The sequence below is a fragment of the Micropterus salmoides genome, unplaced genomic scaffold, assembly GCF_014851395.1.
Source record: "Micropterus salmoides isolate LMB-PRFRI ecotype aquatic unplaced genomic scaffold, ASM1485139v1 Ms_hic_scaffold_14, whole genome shotgun sequence".
Taxonomy (NCBI): Eukaryota; Metazoa; Chordata; class Actinopteri; order Centrarchiformes; family Centrarchidae; genus Micropterus; species Micropterus salmoides.
In genome coordinates this window covers 26403187-26422691 of record NW_024040485.1, presented here as the reverse complement: position 1 = coordinate 26422691, position 19505 = coordinate 26403187, and the positions used below count along the sequence as shown (strand labels likewise).

The window sequence follows — 19505 nt, the reverse complement described above, 5'->3', positions numbered from 1 at the left end:
AGGCATCTTTCTCAAGGGCAAAAAACTATCTGGCCTGTGGGTTGTAGTTTTGGCAGCTGTGCTCTAAATACTACCATACTTCATTCTTTAACGCAATTTCAACATCCATCATCTATCTCACCCGTCTCTCTCTCTCCCTCTCTCACATTTTTAATGCTTGTTGGCTGATTGCTGTTTGAAGAACTTTGTTTGCCCTCAAATCCATCGTCTCCATGGGGATTAATAAAGTCAAATTGAGCTGAATTGAGTTGACATTGAAGAGACAGACAGAACCGTTTTCTCCGAGACACTGAGTGATGTCGGCTCTAAAGGACAGGAGGACACATGTGCAGGAACAGGGCTATATTCAGAGCTGGGTTAAGTGTGGGAAATGAGGAGTTAATGCTGTCTAATATGGAGATTGGTGGAGCACAGACGGCTGCACATGTGGGACGGAGTTTCCCCTGAGTAAAAACATGCATCTGACCTTTCACTACTCAGGCGATGTAACACACATTGCCTATTGCAGTGCATGCGGCTCTATTTGTTAATAAATGTACTTAGCCTAAATGCTGGTGTAAAAAAGGCCATATGATTAATGTAAAGCAAGTTGAAATTGGCCACATTTGCAACCTGCCTGCTCAGTGTCTGGTCATTCACAATGGTTCAATCTGTTCAGATGTTGCGTGCCTCTCAGAATCTGAAATATCGTTATCTGCGGCCATACGCAGTCATGCGGGGTCCTTGTCCAACTGATTTTTAAAGACGAAGAGGTGCAATAAGAATAACGAGAAAAAAACTACGTGTGCTTTACAATGGTGACATGCAGCCATCACACAAATTTCAACAAAGAGACATCTGCAGCTTTATGTCAACTTCAAGAATGCCCCCCTTTGTGTGCTTGCTTTAGATTTCTTCTCAGCACCCTGTGTCTGAGAGCAATGGCAACTCCCATAATAACCACACATTTAATTGTTGCGGACAGCGAGCACACAACCACAAAGGAGATGGCACATTTCCAGTCCTGTTCTCTTAATTACCGGGGGGTTGCAAGGGAACCAGGAAGATGGTTTTTGGTTTTAGGAGGGCTTCTGACAAGGTAACTAACAAACTGCAATGCCAGAATGATGTTACAAACACTGGCAGTATATACAGGAGTATTATAGGTGGACAACATAATAAAACAAACACAAAAAGCACCGTGGCAATTTTGCTGTATTTTTTCTCCATTGATGTGTTGTGTGACCATCAAAAACACTTTTTGGCGAGGGAACACACGCACACACACACATATACACCCACTCACTCTTTGTTAAGTACCAAGGTCCTCTTGCTTGTGGTATTTGAAGCACTGAAAAATCCCACTTGAAAAACTCAACAGCAGCATACCTTCCCAGAAACAGTGTTTAGCAGAAACCTCAAAACTTCTGCAGACAAATCAAATACTACAGCAAAGTGGGAAAGAGTGTCTTTGTGTGTGTTGTGCTTGAACTCTTTCCTGGCAGTCACCAACTCTGAATAAAAGCTAAAGTATGCATGTGAGTGTCTGTGTGGATGTAAAAGCAGCAGGGTGAATTGGGGCTCCTTCAAGATTTGGAATGCAGTTCTGTGTCTACAAGCCCTCTCTCTTGGTGTGTTTTCTCTTCTGGGATCAATACCTCAGATTTGATCTTGTTGTCTCCAAAGCAGAGGTGCTGGAGGTAGGCAGCAGCGTTGGACTGGACTGATGGGAACTGATGCTGCAACATCTGGATCACCTCAGGCAGTTCTGGATCCCTCCAGCCAAACTCCCTACGGAGACACACAGAAAAAATACAGTATGTTTTGATGTGTGCAGAGATAGAGTTGTGTGTGTGTGTGTGTGTGTGACTGAACCTGTTACTAGGCAGCTTGTCTCCCTACTATAACCCTGATTTAAAATGCTCACTGGAGAAAAAGAAAGAGAGAAACAGAAATGGAGGTTGGAGATGAATCAAAAGAAAGACATTAAATACACAGATTTGTGATCCATGCTATAAAAGGTATTTAAAATATTTAAACCATTAATTTGGGGGTGACAATTCACAAACATCCAGCCCTAACCATAAAAAAAACCCTAATTGTGTATTTACTCTCTGGCCCACATTTTTGACCCTAATAATGCTGCAGCATACATTGATATTTCAGACAACAATGCTTCCAACTTTGTAGCAACAGTTTATGTTTAGCCATTTCCTGTTTCAACATGACAAAGCTAGCTCCGTAGTGAAATGGTTTTCCCAGTTTGGTGTGGAAGAACCTGACTGGCCTGCAAAGAGCCCTGACCTCAACTCCATCTAACTGAACAGACACTCAAAGAGAGCGAATATTGAGCGCACGATCAAGACCAGAACCAGTTTGTTGCCTTTAAAGTGAGCGACTGTTGAGCTGTCAAGTAAAATTAACAGAATTGTGTGGTGTTTGAATAAAGTTACATAAAAAGTACAAACCCAGTGCCTATCCATCAATGAGCATCTACACTAAAACATCAAACAAAAGCACACAGTGTATGGATCCAAATACACACATACAAAAATAGTTATTGCTATTATTACATTGTATATATATTAAGAATAGTTTAAATTTTTTTCTGAAAATCTAAATTCATATGAAAACGCCTTTGGTTTGCCTTTGATGTCGTAATAAGCTCAAAGCCACCACTATGAGCGACTTGGCGAAATAGTAGATCTCCAATGAATGATAATGCGTCTCCAAACTGCCAGTAAAGCAGTATCAATATATATTTTATCTGGTGAACTCCAATTGTCTTGTCTAGTCGTAATCTAATAAGCGAAGTTGAGGATGGATGCCCAGGTATAACATATCAACAACAGATTTCCAAAACAAAGTTTGAAGGTCACAGGACCAAAACATTCTCATTTTATCATGTTATGCATCCTCTCTGGGGTATAATGTATCCTGTACAGCATCTTAAAAATAAGTCATCCATCCATTCATCATCAACTGCTTATCCTGTGTAGAGGGTCAGAAGGGGGCTGGAGCCAATCCCAGCTGGTACTGGGCGGGAGGCGGGGTACACCCTGGGCAGGTCGCCAGTCCATCGTAGGGCACACAGACACGGACAGCCGCTCACACTCACATTCACACCTAAGGGCAATTTCGAGTCACCAATTAATCTACTTGCATGTGTTTGGATGGTGGGAGGAAGCCGGAGCACCTACAGAGAACCCACGCAGACACGGGGAGAACATGCAAACTCCGCACAGCAAGGCCTAGGACAACCAAGGTTGGGAGCCTGGACAATCTTGCTGTGAGGCGACAGTGCTAACCACTGCACCACCGTGCCGCACCAAAATAAGTCATTTAATCCTTAAATTAAATGAACATTTGAGACAGAAATATGTCCCCATGGCTTATATGTTGTGCTAAACATTCAGGAGACCTTTACGGAGCAAAAGGGTGGTGATGGTACAGGGATAAGACACATGCCTTTGGTGTGAAAGACCTGGGTTCGATTCCCACTGTGAACCATCCACCATTGTGTCCTGAGCAAGACATTTAACCCATCGTTGCTCCAGAGGTGTGCAACCTCTGATGTCGATAGCAATTGTAAGTCGCTTTGGATAAAAGCGTCAGCTAAATGTAAATACAAAAAAGGTTCTCTACACATTGTCATAGGACAACAGCAGCCACCTTGGATTCAATAAAAGAGCTTCTTTCTGCTGTTCCTTCTTCATCTAACTGCCCCAGCTGCTTTAAGCATGTAACCAGGGTCTACCAGTGCTTTTGCCTAAAGGCATGCTTTAGGCACAGACACACACACACACACACACACACACAGAGAAACACACTAAGCTCACTAACCCTATGAATGTGTCTAAGGGTGTGTGTGAAAGAAGAAAAACTGATAATTAATGTGAGAAAGATGTGATGTGAGAGAATGAAGTCACGGCGAGGGATCAGAGAGCGGGATGGAGGGAGGAGAGGGAGACAGAGCTTATCGATGTAGATTATCTGTAGCCAACGGCAACGAAATACCACGCTCCCTTGACAGTTTCTAGGTAACAACAATAACTGGGACCAGATCTTTTTAGTTTTCTTATTTTTGACAAAGTTTTATTCCCACAGGTGATCATTTATAGACCTGGGGGGGGGATTGCCACAATTTTGTTTTACTATGCTCTGCTACCTTTTTGGTGCATTGTCAACATGCTGTTTCTGCTTTTAAATCAACACATTCGCACATTTTGATTAAAATTTTTCTGACAGTTGTGAGAAGTTTGAGCTGCTTATAGAAGCCCTGTTTGCTCTGCTCTTATGTAGAAACCCATTTCTCTTTGATGTATCTTATCCTTGATGCAGCAACAGCCCGCCGTCCCCGTGGAGATAATTTCTGTTCAGTCTAATCTAACATAAACACATTCACACACAAACACTGATACACACCACTGGGTGCTGTAGGATAACTCAGTGTGCAGCCTTGAGCGCACACACGCGCGCACAATCCAGCACACTAATATAGTAGTCAAACACATACACTCATTGACTTGCATGCACACCCAGTCATCAAAGGCAGTGCAGAAGAGCCAGGATTAGAAAGCTTTTGTCTTTAAGTTTCATAATGGGCCAATGGGATAAACCCAGTGTTTGAAAAATGGGGAAATTGGAGAGAGAATTATTTCAAAGGTTATTTTTTTTCTCTCTCTTTGAAATCTTCCCTCTCTTTAACAATTTTCTCTCTTTTTTATTTATTTCTTTTTTTCTCAGTGTCTCCCTCTGTTTTCTTCTTACCGCCGTGCTCCAGGCAAATTCGTACACACATGCACAGCCACGACGTTAACAGACACTAAGTTGTTATGCACATATACAGTGGCACGGGCCTCAATAAATGTGATCAGAGGCGACAACCTTGTGTAGGTCACCTTGTGGGTTAATTGGCTGATAACACATCTAGCGTTATGGCTGAGCGACGTGTGTGTGTGTGTTTTGTGTTTTTTTACATTGTAATCAGAAAGTGGGACACCAGCGATAACAACGCCCGTAAACCTGACACTTCTCTAAAAACAAGTAAACCAGATGGCTTCGCTTATCAGACAGACTCAGCTACGTCATTTGGTCAATTGAAAGGGTTAAAGTGATTAACAACAAAAACAAACATAAACGTTAATTAAAGGCTAATGGAGATAGAAGTGTGAGGCTGTAACAAGAGATTACAATATTCTATTCTATATTATTTATATATCAATATATATATTATTTAATGATTCTTTCTATTTACACTTTAGTGCATTTCAGACAAAGATATTGCACTATTTACTTGACTACAATTATTGACAACAATATCTACGCGTTTCTTTACAGATAAAAGGTATTTTACATACATACACAGTAAGGTCAGTTATAGATGATAAAATAAGTTTAAATAAGTAAATAAAATAATTTGATAAGTGACAAAGTAAACCAAAGAAGCTATAATATACTGGACTCCTAGTCCTAACATACAGTAGATAAAAATAAATAAAAGGAACAGGTGCCCAATCGTAAAAGTAATAGCACCACTAGGACAAGTATTAAGGTTTTAACTATTCAGAACATTTACTTGTTAAGGAGTATTTCTAGATTATAGAATTAATACTGTTTAAGTGAAGGATTTGAATAATTATTATTACCATCAGACTAAGTCTGATTTTTGAGTGTTTTCCCTATTAACGAAGCCTGCCTTTTATCCTTGGTATACTGAACAGTGTGATTTTAAAAACAAATTAAAGTTTTCCAAGTAAATCTGTGGTTGGGAAGTTGGGAGTCAGCTGAAGACAATCTAAAGTAAATTGATGAAAGTTTTTGACAGTGCAGTGGAGGTTCTGTCTGAGCTTTATAACTAAGGGTGAACAGTGGAACTTGATCCAGTTATGTTCCCCTACCACATCATACACTTTGTAGTTATTATAGTTTTAGCCACCGGAGGACACATTCAGCCGCAGACAGGAAGCTTTCATACAAGAAGTGCATCAACACTTTAAGCTTTTTATCCATACTTTGTCTTGAAAGTTGCAACTACTGAACTGGTGAAATGAGGTTGAAAAAGTGCTTTTCAGGTCATGTCTCATCAAAACAGCACAGCGTGGTGTTACCTGCACATCAGCAGCCAAAGAATAAACACTACTTCAAGGTCAAAGTGGCACTTTAGAAAGCACTCTACAATAAGTATAAAAATATTATTTTCTTATCCTGTATCTCTGTCTTTTCCTTCAAAATGTCTGTCTCACGTGTGTGGGGTCAAAGTGGGGCCACACATGTAACTACAGCATAGACTATGGCTCAATCCCATTTCAACCCCTTGGCCCCTGTAACTCTGTCTTAAGGGCCAAGGGGTTGAAATATTCCTACCAAATGGAACAACCTTCAGGGACCCGATACGTCATCAGTACTTGACCAGGACTCTGAGAAGCAACAAGTTTTTACAAGATTTCTCCATGACAACAACTGACAACAACTCCAATATGCCGTCCTCCTCTGTGGTAATCTCTCTCGTGTGGTAACATTATATCACACATCAAGCGATCTAACAAGTCACCAATGAAAAATAAAAAACACGGCTTCATTACCTAACTTCGTTACCTATAGTAACTAACGTTACTAGCAAAGCTAGCTGACAGGACAACATGCTAGCGGCTGAACTGAATTTCTTTAAATGATTGTTTGAAATTAAATGACATTAAACTAAGAATAACTATGGCTACTGTAAATTATACGAAGAAAATACTTGTATTCTGGGAATTTTCTCGCAGCCCTCCTTTTGGAGTGTGTCTCTGAAAAATCTTAGTTTCGAGGGCTTCGCCCTACCCCTCTATCGCAACAAGATTTGGGACAACCTACCCCTAGCCTTGAACGGCCAAACCAAGACCAAGTCAAGACCAAGACTAGAGTTTATCGAGACCGAGACAAGAACAAGACTTTTAGGGCTGGAGACCAAGTCGAAACCAAGGCCAGTTCCCCACATTACATGACACACAATAAAATGTGGAACAAGATCATAGGTACTTCTCAAATTGATCGGAAAGATCCACATTCCCATTAAAACACCCACATACAAACACTAAATCAAACGTAAGCATCTTTATTCAAAACTCCTTTTCCACGTTTACCATCGCAGAGAGGAGTAACAGTCGTTAACAGGAACACCACATTTTTAATTAGGGTTATTGATTGCATTTTATGCAATACGTTTTATATCCAATCATAGTCGGTATGTTAACAAATAAATCAGACGATGCAAAAGCAATTTATTGATATTTCCAAAGTTATGGTCTTGACTGGTCTTGAGACCGAGACATGACATGAGTATAAATGCAGTGGAGTCTGAGACGAGACCAAGACCATCAAATAGTGGTCTTAACACCGGTCTCGAGTACTACAACACTAGAACGGACACTTATCACTTGACTGAATAAAGGGACACAGTGTAATTGTTGTAAGCCTGCAGGCACACAATATTTGACCCACACACACAAAAAACATACGTAAGTATGCTTTAGAACACCACAACAAGAAAAAAAATAACACTATGCACACACATTTTGAAATGAATAGGTGAGAAACAAACACACAGACACACACACACGATGGAAGAACCAGGGCTTAGAATAGTCGTGGCCCTGGAGAGAAAAGTGGCACATCAAGGCGGATAAAACTCAGCGCAAAGCCCTGGGCTGTGAAGCTCCGAAGGCGCAAACACGCACACACAGAAAAGAAACGTACATTCAAATGCAGACAAAAATAGACAAAAATATTGTACAACATGCTGAAATAAACAGTTGACATGTTTTGCAGTGTGTTGCTGTCCCGGGATAAAGCAAAACTAAACTGTAAAGCAGACTAACACTCTGAAAGTATTTACCTACAGTCGCAGTGAATCTAAATAAAATGAAGAGACTGCCTGTCTTCTCTCCTGTGTGTTCTTGTGTTCTGCCCCAGAAAGCTGTACTATAATGGTTCATTCATTCACTAACTCTAGCCTAGAGCTGTACTACTTTTCACTCATCATCTCCCTCTCTCTTTAGCAGTGTGTGTGTGTGTGTGTGTGTGTGTGTGTGTGTGTGTGTGTGTGTGTGTGTGTGTGTGTGTTTCTCTCGTTCCAGAGCGAAGGGAACACAGGAGGATATGGTGCTCCCAGTCCTAAACACCCGCGTGACAACATCACAGCAGGATGAGCAAATACTACTGAGCCATCTGTGAACTTCTGCAAAAGTGCTCACTGGGGGAATGTTTGCACTCTTTTGTTTTTTTTTTAGTGTTAAGAAACGAATATGTAACATTTTTGGAGAGCAATGCAATCCAAAATCCCACTTGTATATGTATTGGTGAATTTCATGTCCCTTGAGAGAATCAAAAAGCTGGATATTATTATATAAGATCTTTGCAAAAGATGTCAATTTTTAGTTCATTCTGTGTCAAAGTCCATTGGAAGTGTCTCAGAAGCGTTTCAGCAGCAGAGCGCCCACGTTATTGTCTTGTTATTAATTTGTCCTTTTTGTGCTTCTACTACCTTCTTCACAGCTCTCTGCGACCCTGTTTCGTTCCATCGTCAGCAGGCTGCATATCCCACAGGGAGCATTTCAGAATCAGAGCATTTGCCGGCCTGATTTTGCTGACTTGTTTAGATTTTGTTGATTTGGTAATCAGTGCTTGCTTTCTGTGCTTCTACTATTATTAAGTTAGCTACGTAGTTAAATGATTTCTTTTTGTGTATGTTTTAACCGTGTTGTTTGTTGTTGTCCAACAGTCTCGCGTGGGTGGGTTACTTATTGCCTGGTTAAATCTGCTCTCTGCTTCTTGACGCGGCTTACGTCAAAAATAGACCAGCTACCTATTCTCTGCAGAGCGGAGCAGAGAGGAGAGACGCGTTAATTTATTTTTTAATCTCTGTGGCCAGTCTTAAAATATGCAAAACATGTCAATCATAACATCATATGTGCTATAAATATTATGAAATCCAGTTTATAAAAACAAAAAAAAACTTTGTTTAAAGAAACAAAGCAGAAGGAGGCAGATCACACAACAACAGGCAAGTTTAATTATCTTACCCCACACAGATATTTTCACTTAAAAGGCACTTGACACAAATTGCAGAACCAAATGTCACCGGTTATGTTTTTTCACAGTTTCTTCCCTTGCTTTCTTTTTCTGCTACCTTTGTGCTTCCTATAAATATGCCAGTTGTGTGTTAACTGCAACTTTATCCCTTTAACCTTTTGTCCTGCAGATGGCTCCAATCTTAGTCAGAAGTTCAGAATTACGATGAAAAATACTGTCATGGGGGAAAAGGAGCATTTGAAAAAGAGAGAAACGGACTGAATAAATTGTGAGTTTGTCATATAAGTGCACCTAAGTGTGTACAGTGTTGTGTGTGCGTGTGTGTGTGTGTGTGTGTGTGTGAGAGTGAGTGAGTGAGAGAGAGAAATCCCCCAGGAGAGCTTAATGTTTCATTTGGCGACTCAGTGGACTGGGACAAAATACTGACAAAGTGTCAATCCAGTCTTTGTTTCTAACCAACCAGGTGGGCTATCTCGCATCACCACTTGTCACCCACAGCCAAAACATTTACACAACAATGCGAGATGCAGGCAAACCAACAATTAAACCCGCAAAATAAATAAACTATTTATGAATTATGTATTCAGAAAGCAGGGCGAGGCGCTGTAATGTGAGGGCTGCAGGCAGACGATGCTCACTGCTATATCAGGCTGAAAGGATTTCCTGTGAGTCAGGGTTTTTGGGGAATAGAGCGATTTGAAACCAGAGAGCGAACTATGCTATTTGTGTCAGGTATATTTGAGCGTGTGTGTTGCCACTAGTGAGGACTGACTCATTCCCAACAGACAGACAGAAATACAGACAGAGACACAGAGACAGGTAAGTTAAACCTGCAGAGTAAACTGATGAGAAGAAGAAAGGAGGCAGGGATAAAGGAAGTCAGAAATAAATTGACACGGGTGCTGACTCACTGCATTCATTTTACAGCAGGACATCTAACAACTTCAGGTGGCTGATTAGCAACAAAACATTACAGTGTATTTATAGCAAACTAGAATAGAATCAAAAAGACACAAGTGTTGTATTGGTTAGTATCACAAAACATACTGATCTACCTGTGTTATGGAACAAACTGATCTCAGACAAAGTCCTTCTAGGCAAGTCATGCCACTTGGCCGCCATCTTGGCAACACCTCTGGGCATCTATTTTGGACTAACAAGACCAGGCTCCTATCTGAATGAATGGGGATAGAGCCAGAAATGCACTTTCACTGGTCACCATGACTACAAAAACTACTTGAATAGAATCTAATAAAAATCGCTGAAAAAGTGTGACGACTTTGCCCCAAAATAAGGTTTCAAAAGCCTTTTTCACCTCTTCCGCTCATGCACAGTAGAAGTAAAACAGATCCTTACGTCAGTGGAACTACAGATTGGCTGAAATATGTTTCCAGCTTTGGCTGTTAAAACCAGACGATTGGCTTTCTAGCAGGAGGAGCGGTTTAACCGCCATCTTTGCCGTTACGGGCTTTCCACATAGAGTTATATTGAGGATGTGATTGAGTCGCATGTCTCCTCTAAAATGTCTCTGTCTCAGACCACCAGATGATCTGTCTACAGCTGATGGATACAGTAATTACCACAGCAACTGATTAAAGGTGGACAACAATGGTTAAATGTCAGTCCATGTTAATTGTCCTTGCAATCATGTTGTGTCAGCAAATGTCATCTGTTCTTTACTGAACAGCACATTATTAAGATGCAGTGATATGCTGTTTGTGGTCGCAAATAGCCTAATTAAACAGTTTAGTAGACCACCCCTGTGTAAAGGTTAAGCAAGCAGAAGTCAAAACGATGATGTGGTGGATCAGAAGTGAAATGGAAAATATTTAATAGAAAGTACTTATTCTGTCAATTTGCATCATCATTTATCATCATTATTATACCCACGCGACACGGGGGGGACAGGGAGAACATGCAAACTCCACACCGAAAGACCGGAGCGAGCAAAGTTTGAACCCATGCTATCCACTGGTCCACAGTGCCGCTCCTAGCTGGCACTTTTATCCAAAGCAACTTACAATTGCTATACATGTCAGAGGTCGCACGCCTCTGGAGCAACCAGGGGTTAGGTGTCTTGCTCAGGGATACATTGGTGGAGGTCACAGAATTTTTTCCTCTAATGTATAACTTGTGTACAGTATTCTTCATCAGTGACGCAGGTACTACATCATGTCGAGGCAAAGGAAACAACGTAGCTTCACATTGGTCTCATTTTCTTTAAGCCATGGGAGCAGAATTTTATTTAATTAATTTCTCAGGTATAGATGTCATGTTTGTCCTTTTGTCTTTCATTGAGATAATATAAAGAGAACAATGGGTTTCACAATAAAGCCAATAGCCTTATAGCCTATCAACATGCAACCAGTCTAGATTAACGCAGATTTAGAGCACTATAGCTGTGTTGGACTATTGCATTAACCACTGTAGGGGGAAGAGAAAAGTATTGATCATTGTTAGCTTGCTACTGAGATTTTTCTAACATATTACATTGTCAAAATACAAACTAAACATTGCATTTTGAGAACAAAGTTCTGTTTTATTGAAGACTTTTTATAGGACAGACTGCTACAAGGTAAGTAATTAGGTAAGGTAATAAAACAAAAGGTCTGCAAACTTGTAGATCTAGATTTAGCATTTCTGTTTAAAACTCCATTGTTCCACACGTTAATATCACAAGTACAAATCCAATTGACACATATGAAAATAAATTTTGAATTAAAAGTGCAGGTGAAACCATCTGGCCTCAATGTAGGAGGGAAATTAAAGAGAAAAAATGAGAAAGACAGACTGTGGCAAAAAGTAAAATAGAAAGAAAAAGTTATGTGTTTCTATATGCATATGTTTGAGTTACCCAGACAGTGTGTGTGTCTTTCAAGGTGTAATGGCATGGCTGACTGACTGGCCAACTGAGGCTGGAAGAAATGAACGAAAGGTCAGGAGATGTCAGGCAGAGCTGAACACACACATGCACACACCCCATGGAGTCCATCTCAAACCTGTGACTGATATGGATCACAGATTCTCAACTGTGTGTTATGAGCATGAAATAAAATGAGGCACTTTTATGATCGGGTCAGATACTGTCTAGCACAAATCTGTCTTCATGTTAGCGGGAATGTTTCCATAAACTGCCGACAGCCTTAAGAAGGAAATGCGTTGGAGTATATAAGAGGCTGTCTCCACAGTAACGTGCTTCCATTTGCCAGATTGTGGCAGTGTGTGGCTTGACAAATCAGCTAAATGAAATTTGTTTGAGGCTTTTGCAGGATAAAGGTATCATTAGAGAACCAGCTGCAGACGGTGGCAAAGACCTCACACTACTTCAGTTATCATCTATTTACAGTGCTGGTGCAGACAGTGTCGGTGCAATAAATGAGTTTACATATTTTCTAATGAATAATAATGAAACGATAATGTTGCACGGATGAAATAACTAAAATGCAGCCTAATTATTTAATGACCTGTATGTACCCCAGAAAATCTCTTATTTCCAATCCTGATTGGTAAAACAGTATCCTCCTCACTGCCTAAATCTATTCTTCAGGAATGTATTTAGCTGCTTGACCTGTTGCACCAGAAAGCAACACCTAATGTTATATATTTCTGTAACGTTATGTCTCTGCTAGTATTGTTAGCTAATACAATGCCTCTGCCACTATTTATTATTAGCTAATGTTAAGTCCCAGTACTGTTAGTTAAGCGTTTGTCTCTGTCAGTACTGCTAATGTTATGTCGCTTCCATCTCTTCCAGTGCTGTTAGCTAAGGGTTTGTTTCTGCCTGTATTGGTAACTAATGCTATGACTCTACCAGTACTGTTAGCTAATGTTATTGTCAGTGCCATATCCATACCACCAGCAAGTGCCGTTCTTCAAATGCGCAAAAAGGGTCCTGTCTGTCAAAGAAGGTTACAGAAAATGCGCCTGTTCATAATTATTTGTTTTTGTCTGTTCTCATGCAGGGCATCAAATACTGACGCTTTATTAGCGTTATTTGATGCAAAAGGTACCCTTCGGCGTCCGTATGAGACGCCTCTGGGTTCGTCTGAATGAGACACCCTGTCTAGACCAGAAGCGCTAGTAGCTAGCTAGCTAGGTAGCTAGCTACGTTAGTATAAAATGCGTTGACAGCTTCCCAAAGCATCTTATCCTAACCCTAACCATCAGGGTGTGTGCCTAAACCTAAGTCAACGATTGTATGCATGTCGACCGCCTCCTTTGTGTTGCTCACATTGTGAGATTGCTGTCATTATTAAAAATTAAAAATATACTGTTGAACAAGGTTTTCAATATCTAAAGTATAGTCATATTACATCATTGTGAACAGTTAAATCTCCATTGATTAAAAAAACATTGTTATCTTGATATGAAAGATTTAGTAGGATCTTTTTGAATAGGCAGATTTGCGGTAACCTTCTTTGACTGACCGAACAGATTTTGCGCATTTGAAGAACGGCTCTTCCTGGCGGTACGGATTTCTTTGCCAGTACTCTTAACTTAGGGCTTGTCTTTGCCTGTATTGCTAGCTAATGTTATGACTCTGCCAGTACTGTTACCTAAGGGTTTGTCTCTGCCTGTATTGATAGCTAATGTTTTGTGCCTTTACAGTAACTTATTGCTAGCTAATGTAACGGGTTCTTAAAATAGGAACGATTTATGGACTAAACGCATCTTCCCTTCCACTGGAATTAGTTGGGAGTTGCATATGCGCAGTACCTAGTTAAGGACTACTAGCCAATCAGAAGCAAAGTAGGGTGAGTCATGACAAGCCGGTAAACAAGGCTTCGGTTCAGCAGTACATGTTTTTTACCAGCTCAGCAATATAGACTGGAGCAAGATGTTTCAGAGCGGTAAGTTATTAATTTGGAACAAATTTTTTTTCCATACGTTAAGTTTTAACTGTGCGCTGTCTCTGCATCACACTAACAACTTTGTGTCCATTGACTGCCAAACGTTCGGTAGGGAGGGTGGGTGTGAGAGGAAACAGCAGGCAGATGTCTTGTCACTGAGTGGCCTGCAGCTCAGTGTGTTTTTGAGGACGTGCCACAGGAGCAGTGTTTTCTGTGGGAGATGGTACCTCCCTTTAGGTGGACTTCGGGCTTTTTCACTTTGTAAACCTATTACATGCACAAAAAGATATATAACACAATAAGGGAAAGGGAAAAAGTCAAAAAGCATAATATGACCTCTTTAAGTTGGACATTTTTCATATTGATAGGCTATCTGTGCAAGATTCTTGTCATCTTAATACTCCTCGAGATGTTCAACATTTTGGCAAAGACGCTTATTCGCAGTATGGCGGAGACTAGAAAATCAATACCATTGAATCAAAAACCAAAATCAGGTGTCAACCTTAACAACGGGCAAGCCACATGAATGAACTGTCACAAAGCACATTTCGGAAATTACCAGGACAGACAGGACAGACAATGGAGACAAATGAGTGACCAAATAAATCAACAGATAGATAAATGGATGGAGAGATGGGTGGATAGCTGAAAGGTCAAAAGAGAGAATGAGGAATATTAACACTATAAAAAACAGAGGTTCTAATAAGCCATATTGCTACAAATTGCAAATAAGCAATCAGCACTTGATCATTAGTTACTTAAATTTGTAATTTATGTATAAAACTGACTTAATTTATTTCTTTCGGTGTTTTCAGGTCACAGAGGATGCCATTCTGATGTTACACAATGCCGTGATAAAATGCAAAGTAGTCTGATCGCATCTCCAATTTAGAATCCAAAAATGCTAAAATGCCTGTTTAATAAAGCACTAAATGAGTGACAATACAAATGGGAAATGTCATGCTGCCATTAACATTAACATCTGCGTCTGATATTGGTGTCATATAGAGAAGATGGAAAGATTCAGTGAATGAGACAAAGGTAAGATAGATAGACAGAATGTGATTTGTGTGAATGTACAAATAAATAGTTGGATTACTTTGTCATTCTTTGCTCGGCTTGATTTTGATTCCACACAAGGAATTCGGGGTCGTACCTATCGAGGGGGGACAGGCAGAGAGAAACAAGAGAGAGGTATTTGTTGGCTGTCTGGCAACAAATTAATCAATAACCGTCATAATAGTGATGATTAATAAATAGAAATCCATATGTAGTCACTAGACTCGTCTTTCTCTCTCAACATTTGATCAGGCAATGGTGGACAAGGTGGGCTGGGTGAAGGACATGCACTTAGAGCAGGTGGTGGGGAGATGGTGGATATGTCGGATAAAGAGAGGGTCTGGTACCGTCTTATTCTGTGCATAATCATGCACCAAATCTGGATATTGGAGCATTTTTTAAACATTCAGATCTAAATTAAAGAGCCAATTATGAGATTATTTTCAGACAGCATGATAATTTACTGTATGCTTCAAATGACCAGTGAGTTTACAAGGTCATGTCCTGTGCACAGTACAGACCTTACTTCAACATCCTTACTAAACCTAGATTATTTTACAACGGTATACAGTATGTATGAATATGCTTTATATATAAAAATACTGTTCTCTCATCTGTGTCGTCCTGTTAAAAAGGAATATAGGTTATATATAGGTTAGTCCTGTTAGACTTAGCTGTTGAATGAAAACATTGATGACTAAATCATTGATGTGTAGTTATTAAATTATTTTTGTTTGTGATTGAAAGTGACTAGCGGTACATTAGAAAAGCAGGAATTATACCAGAGAAGCTAAATGATGAGTAAATGACACGCTAAGCTGCTTAGCCTGTTATGTGTGGGTAAAATTAAAACAAGATACAAAATATCTACATGTATATGTTTAGCAACTCCTTTTTCCCACCTTGAAACAATAAATAAATGGCTGCTCACCTGAATCGTTTAAATAAAAACTTGAAGCTACAGTTCATCTTTAGCTTCACTGATTATGCATAGATAAGCGTAAGTCAAGCATGTTGGAAAAATTTTATGTGAAGGAATGTGGATTGTCCAATATCCAAAAAACTGGGTGTATTTTAAGAATGAGGCAGGTGATAGTCGATATTTTTCTTTATGTCAACAAATTCCATGAAAAAAAACAAAACCAACAATTATTTGATCCTATCAACAAGTATTTCTGTATATCATATAGACTCTATAAGTATATTTATTTATAAGTAGCTAAAACCTGATATATCTTTTTTATCTGTGCAATAGACCATTGTTCTCTAGAAAAAAAACCAACTCAATGAGCTACACCGTTACACTGATGAACATGGGCACTGTAGTTTATCTCAATACCACATATACCAATAATAGCACCAAATTCAGATGAATCCACAGTTGAAAGAAGTCCCCAAGAACTACACTATTTCCTCCTGTTTGTGTACTAAAAACTACAGAGCCCAGCCATTTTCTTCTTCATTAAACTACATATCCAGACCCATTTTTGAATATATCTTCCGAAAGAACAAATGGGCTTGGGCGTGAGTGCCACAGACACAGTAGGTAAGCCGTAAAGTATTGACAGATTGACACTGTCCACTGTTGGTTCTGGTCTCTTGATGGGATTTGTTGACACAAATATTAGTAAATATATAATAACGTACAATTCCTCTTTCAACCTCAGGAACAGCAGAGAGCTTGTAAACAGTAAAACATGACAGGATCATCTTGGGGGACCCTCCCTTTAACACAATGTGGACAACAAGCTACTCAAAAAGCACTGTCTTATTCAGAAAGTGCTAGCACTGACGTAGACTATGCATGTCGTGAAGGTAAAGCAATATGCCATGCATCACAAGTCAGTCCTTTACATGTAGCAGCGCAGATGTGTGGATGCTGGAAGCTACACAACAATGATGCCGGAGCTAAAGATTGAACAAACAGACAATGTGAGTGCAATGTGCAAAGAGAAAGAAACACTTGGACAATGGGTGGAGGAAAGAGCAATGGCGAAAACAACAAGAACGACACAGAAAGACACTCTTAATAAGCAGATCAGCACAAAGTGACTTCCTCATTAGAAATATTAAATTGGAGTAGAAAAACACATCTCCTGTTTACACCTGAGCTGAAATGTCACACAGGGAGAAAATTCAACTTTAATTAGGCTGCTTCTATCACCAACAGTATAGTCTGTGCAGTCGAAAAATCCAAGATTATATTGGAATGGTATTTCAAATTTGATTGTTACTTGGACATTACTTGGACAAAAGCATGATTAAAAAAACAGCTATTAAGCTGTCTCTGTATGCGTCTCTCTTACTCTTTTTTGTCTGTCTGTCAATGTCTCTCTCTCTCCCTCATTCTCACACACCCACGCTCGTACACAGAGCTCTCTTGGTCTAAAAGCAGACTTCATGCACTTTCCACATTTACTCTGTCTACCTACTGCACATAATGTGACTGATTGCCACTGACAGAGAGGTGCTCCATTCTTAACAGCGATAGCAAACTTTTAAATTGGCACTAGGGATGTGCCCAGGCATTCATATGGCAGTGTGAACAAGCCCCAACACCAGGCAAACTAGAGAGGACAGTGAAAGATGTGGCGTGATGTGTGCCTCATACTAAAGCCCAGATTCAGCCAGCCCTTTACTGCACTGAAGCGTCAAATCCTGACAGTCAATTATCAGTTGAGGTGCTACAAACTGTTTTGTGTCACTGTTTTACACTTCCAACTTTGACACTCTTTTGTGGATTGCAATTACACTCTTTTTTTTCCCCCCACTGTTCAAGCCTAATGCCTCCAAGGTATTAATGTGATTTACACTTTCTCGCATAATTGTGTTTAACTTGGTGAATCTGGCCCTCAGTAAGTTCAGTGAAAGTGGAAAGGGAGCGGAACAAGGGGCTTCATCAACAAGCCAGAGCCGATTCTAAATAAATGTTTTTCCTCACCTTGGGTCCTTCTGGATGCTGTCCACTGATGGAGACCGGCCTAGGGCAGCCTCAGGGGGGAGGGCAGGGCCCGACTTGCTGTAAGGCGACTCGGTGGATGGGCAGAACTGCAGAGTGCGGTACGGGTTGGCGTAGTCAGCTGCCCCGCCTCCTGCGGCAAAGCTGCCTCTTTGAAAGGTGGCCGTGGCGCTTTGGCTTCCTGTTCGCTGCAAGGGGATTGGGTCGACACCGGGGGAAGGCGGGGCTAAAGCAGGAAGAGGGGCGTAGGGACAGAGCAGATAGTTGAGGACCTCTTGGTACAATTGGTTCACCACTGGGTTTGATGTAGTCGAAGAGGGGAGTTGGTGAAGAAGAAATTGCAACCAAACACAAGCGCCAACACAAGGATGCACGTACACACACAATGAGATAAAAGCAACAACACCAGCACCAATGGAACAAAACAGCACAGAAGAAAAAAGCAGAAAGGAGGAAGCAAAAATAAAAAGTCATGAAATAAAACTCTCATAGTTACAACTTACAACAGGTGGGTGAACTCATCAAATAATCTCATTTTTCATTTGAAACATATAATCACAAAAACAACAGACAGAAGCAATCAAATCAAACAGACATGCAAAAAAAGAAAGAAAAGAGAATTCATATTTGACACATTAATCTTACAGGCACCTGTAAAACTTATTTTCTGCTAAAGCACAGCAGGATTACGGGGGTTACCAAACTGCCAGGATGGCCCAGGGGCAAAAATGAGCTATGCACCCTATGAACCCACGTTCGTCCCCACTCACTGTTCATTGCGGTGCAAGGACGGAGTAAGGATAGCTGTTTTCCCGTTTTTGTGCTAAGTTAAGCTGACCAACAGCGAGCAGTAACTGAATATTTAGCATGCAGACATCATAGTGGTATATTTTCTCATATAACTCTCACCAAGAAAGTGAATAAGAGTATTTCCAAAGATGTTGAACTATTCCTTTAAAAGCTCTTTTTTATTATACATTTCTGTTCATATTCTGCTTTAGTGGGGCCAACTACCAAATATCTTACTTAAAGCACCACAAACTAATTGCCATACAGTGAGGGTTCGGGGCCCCAGTGAAGTTGCCCACTTGGTAATCCAGTCTTGCTGTAAAGACATCAGGACACCGGAAAACGCAGACCAGTGACCCCCTGTGTCAGTCTCCAACAGAAAGAGGAATTGTCCCCTTGTTAAACAGCAGTTCAGGAACCATGTGGGCATGATGGTCAGCGCGGTTCCACCGGCTCGCTCTAAGGGAGCTGAGCTGCGTCAGTCTGTGTGTGTGTGTGTGTGTGTGTGACAAACTAACTGCAGGGATCTTGACAAGGCCTGAGGAAATTCACCTGTGATGTGAAGTCAGGCGTAAAGTTATCTTGAAACTATTTGAGCTGAAAAGCAATGTAAAAAAACAAAAATACAGGATTTGATGAACACAATGGTGCCCTTGGACTTACATTCACAGACACAAAGCTGGAGATGATGATTGAGTTATTCTGATGCAGCAAGAGCCAGCATGACAAACACCACCTCAGATATTTTAATTATTAGGGTGAATCTTTTCTTGGAACTAGTAGAAAAAATAAAGAGA

General features: G+C 40.4%; 1 protein-coding gene across 11 annotated transcripts in view; it reads right to left on the bottom strand.

Annotated features, from left to right (window-relative positions):
• Positions 1-19505, bottom strand: part of ctnnd2b (catenin (cadherin-associated protein), delta 2b) — a 163320-nt gene that overhangs the window by 50277 nt on the left and 93538 nt on the right. For 5 of the 11 annotated variants that reach the window (XM_038718780.1, XM_038718782.1, XM_038718781.1 and 2 more), the window contains 3 exons: positions 17902-18214; positions 15001-15057; positions 1638-1770 (listed from right to left, as the gene is read on the bottom strand). In XM_038718780.1, coding sequence (XP_038574708.1) covers positions 1638-1770; positions 15001-15057; positions 17902-18214 — 503 coding nt within the window. The remainder of the gene's footprint in view (positions 1-1637; positions 1771-15000; positions 15058-17901; positions 18215-19505) is intronic. The other 6 variants (XM_038718785.1, XM_038718786.1, XM_038718789.1 and 3 more) reach the window with 2 other exon arrangements.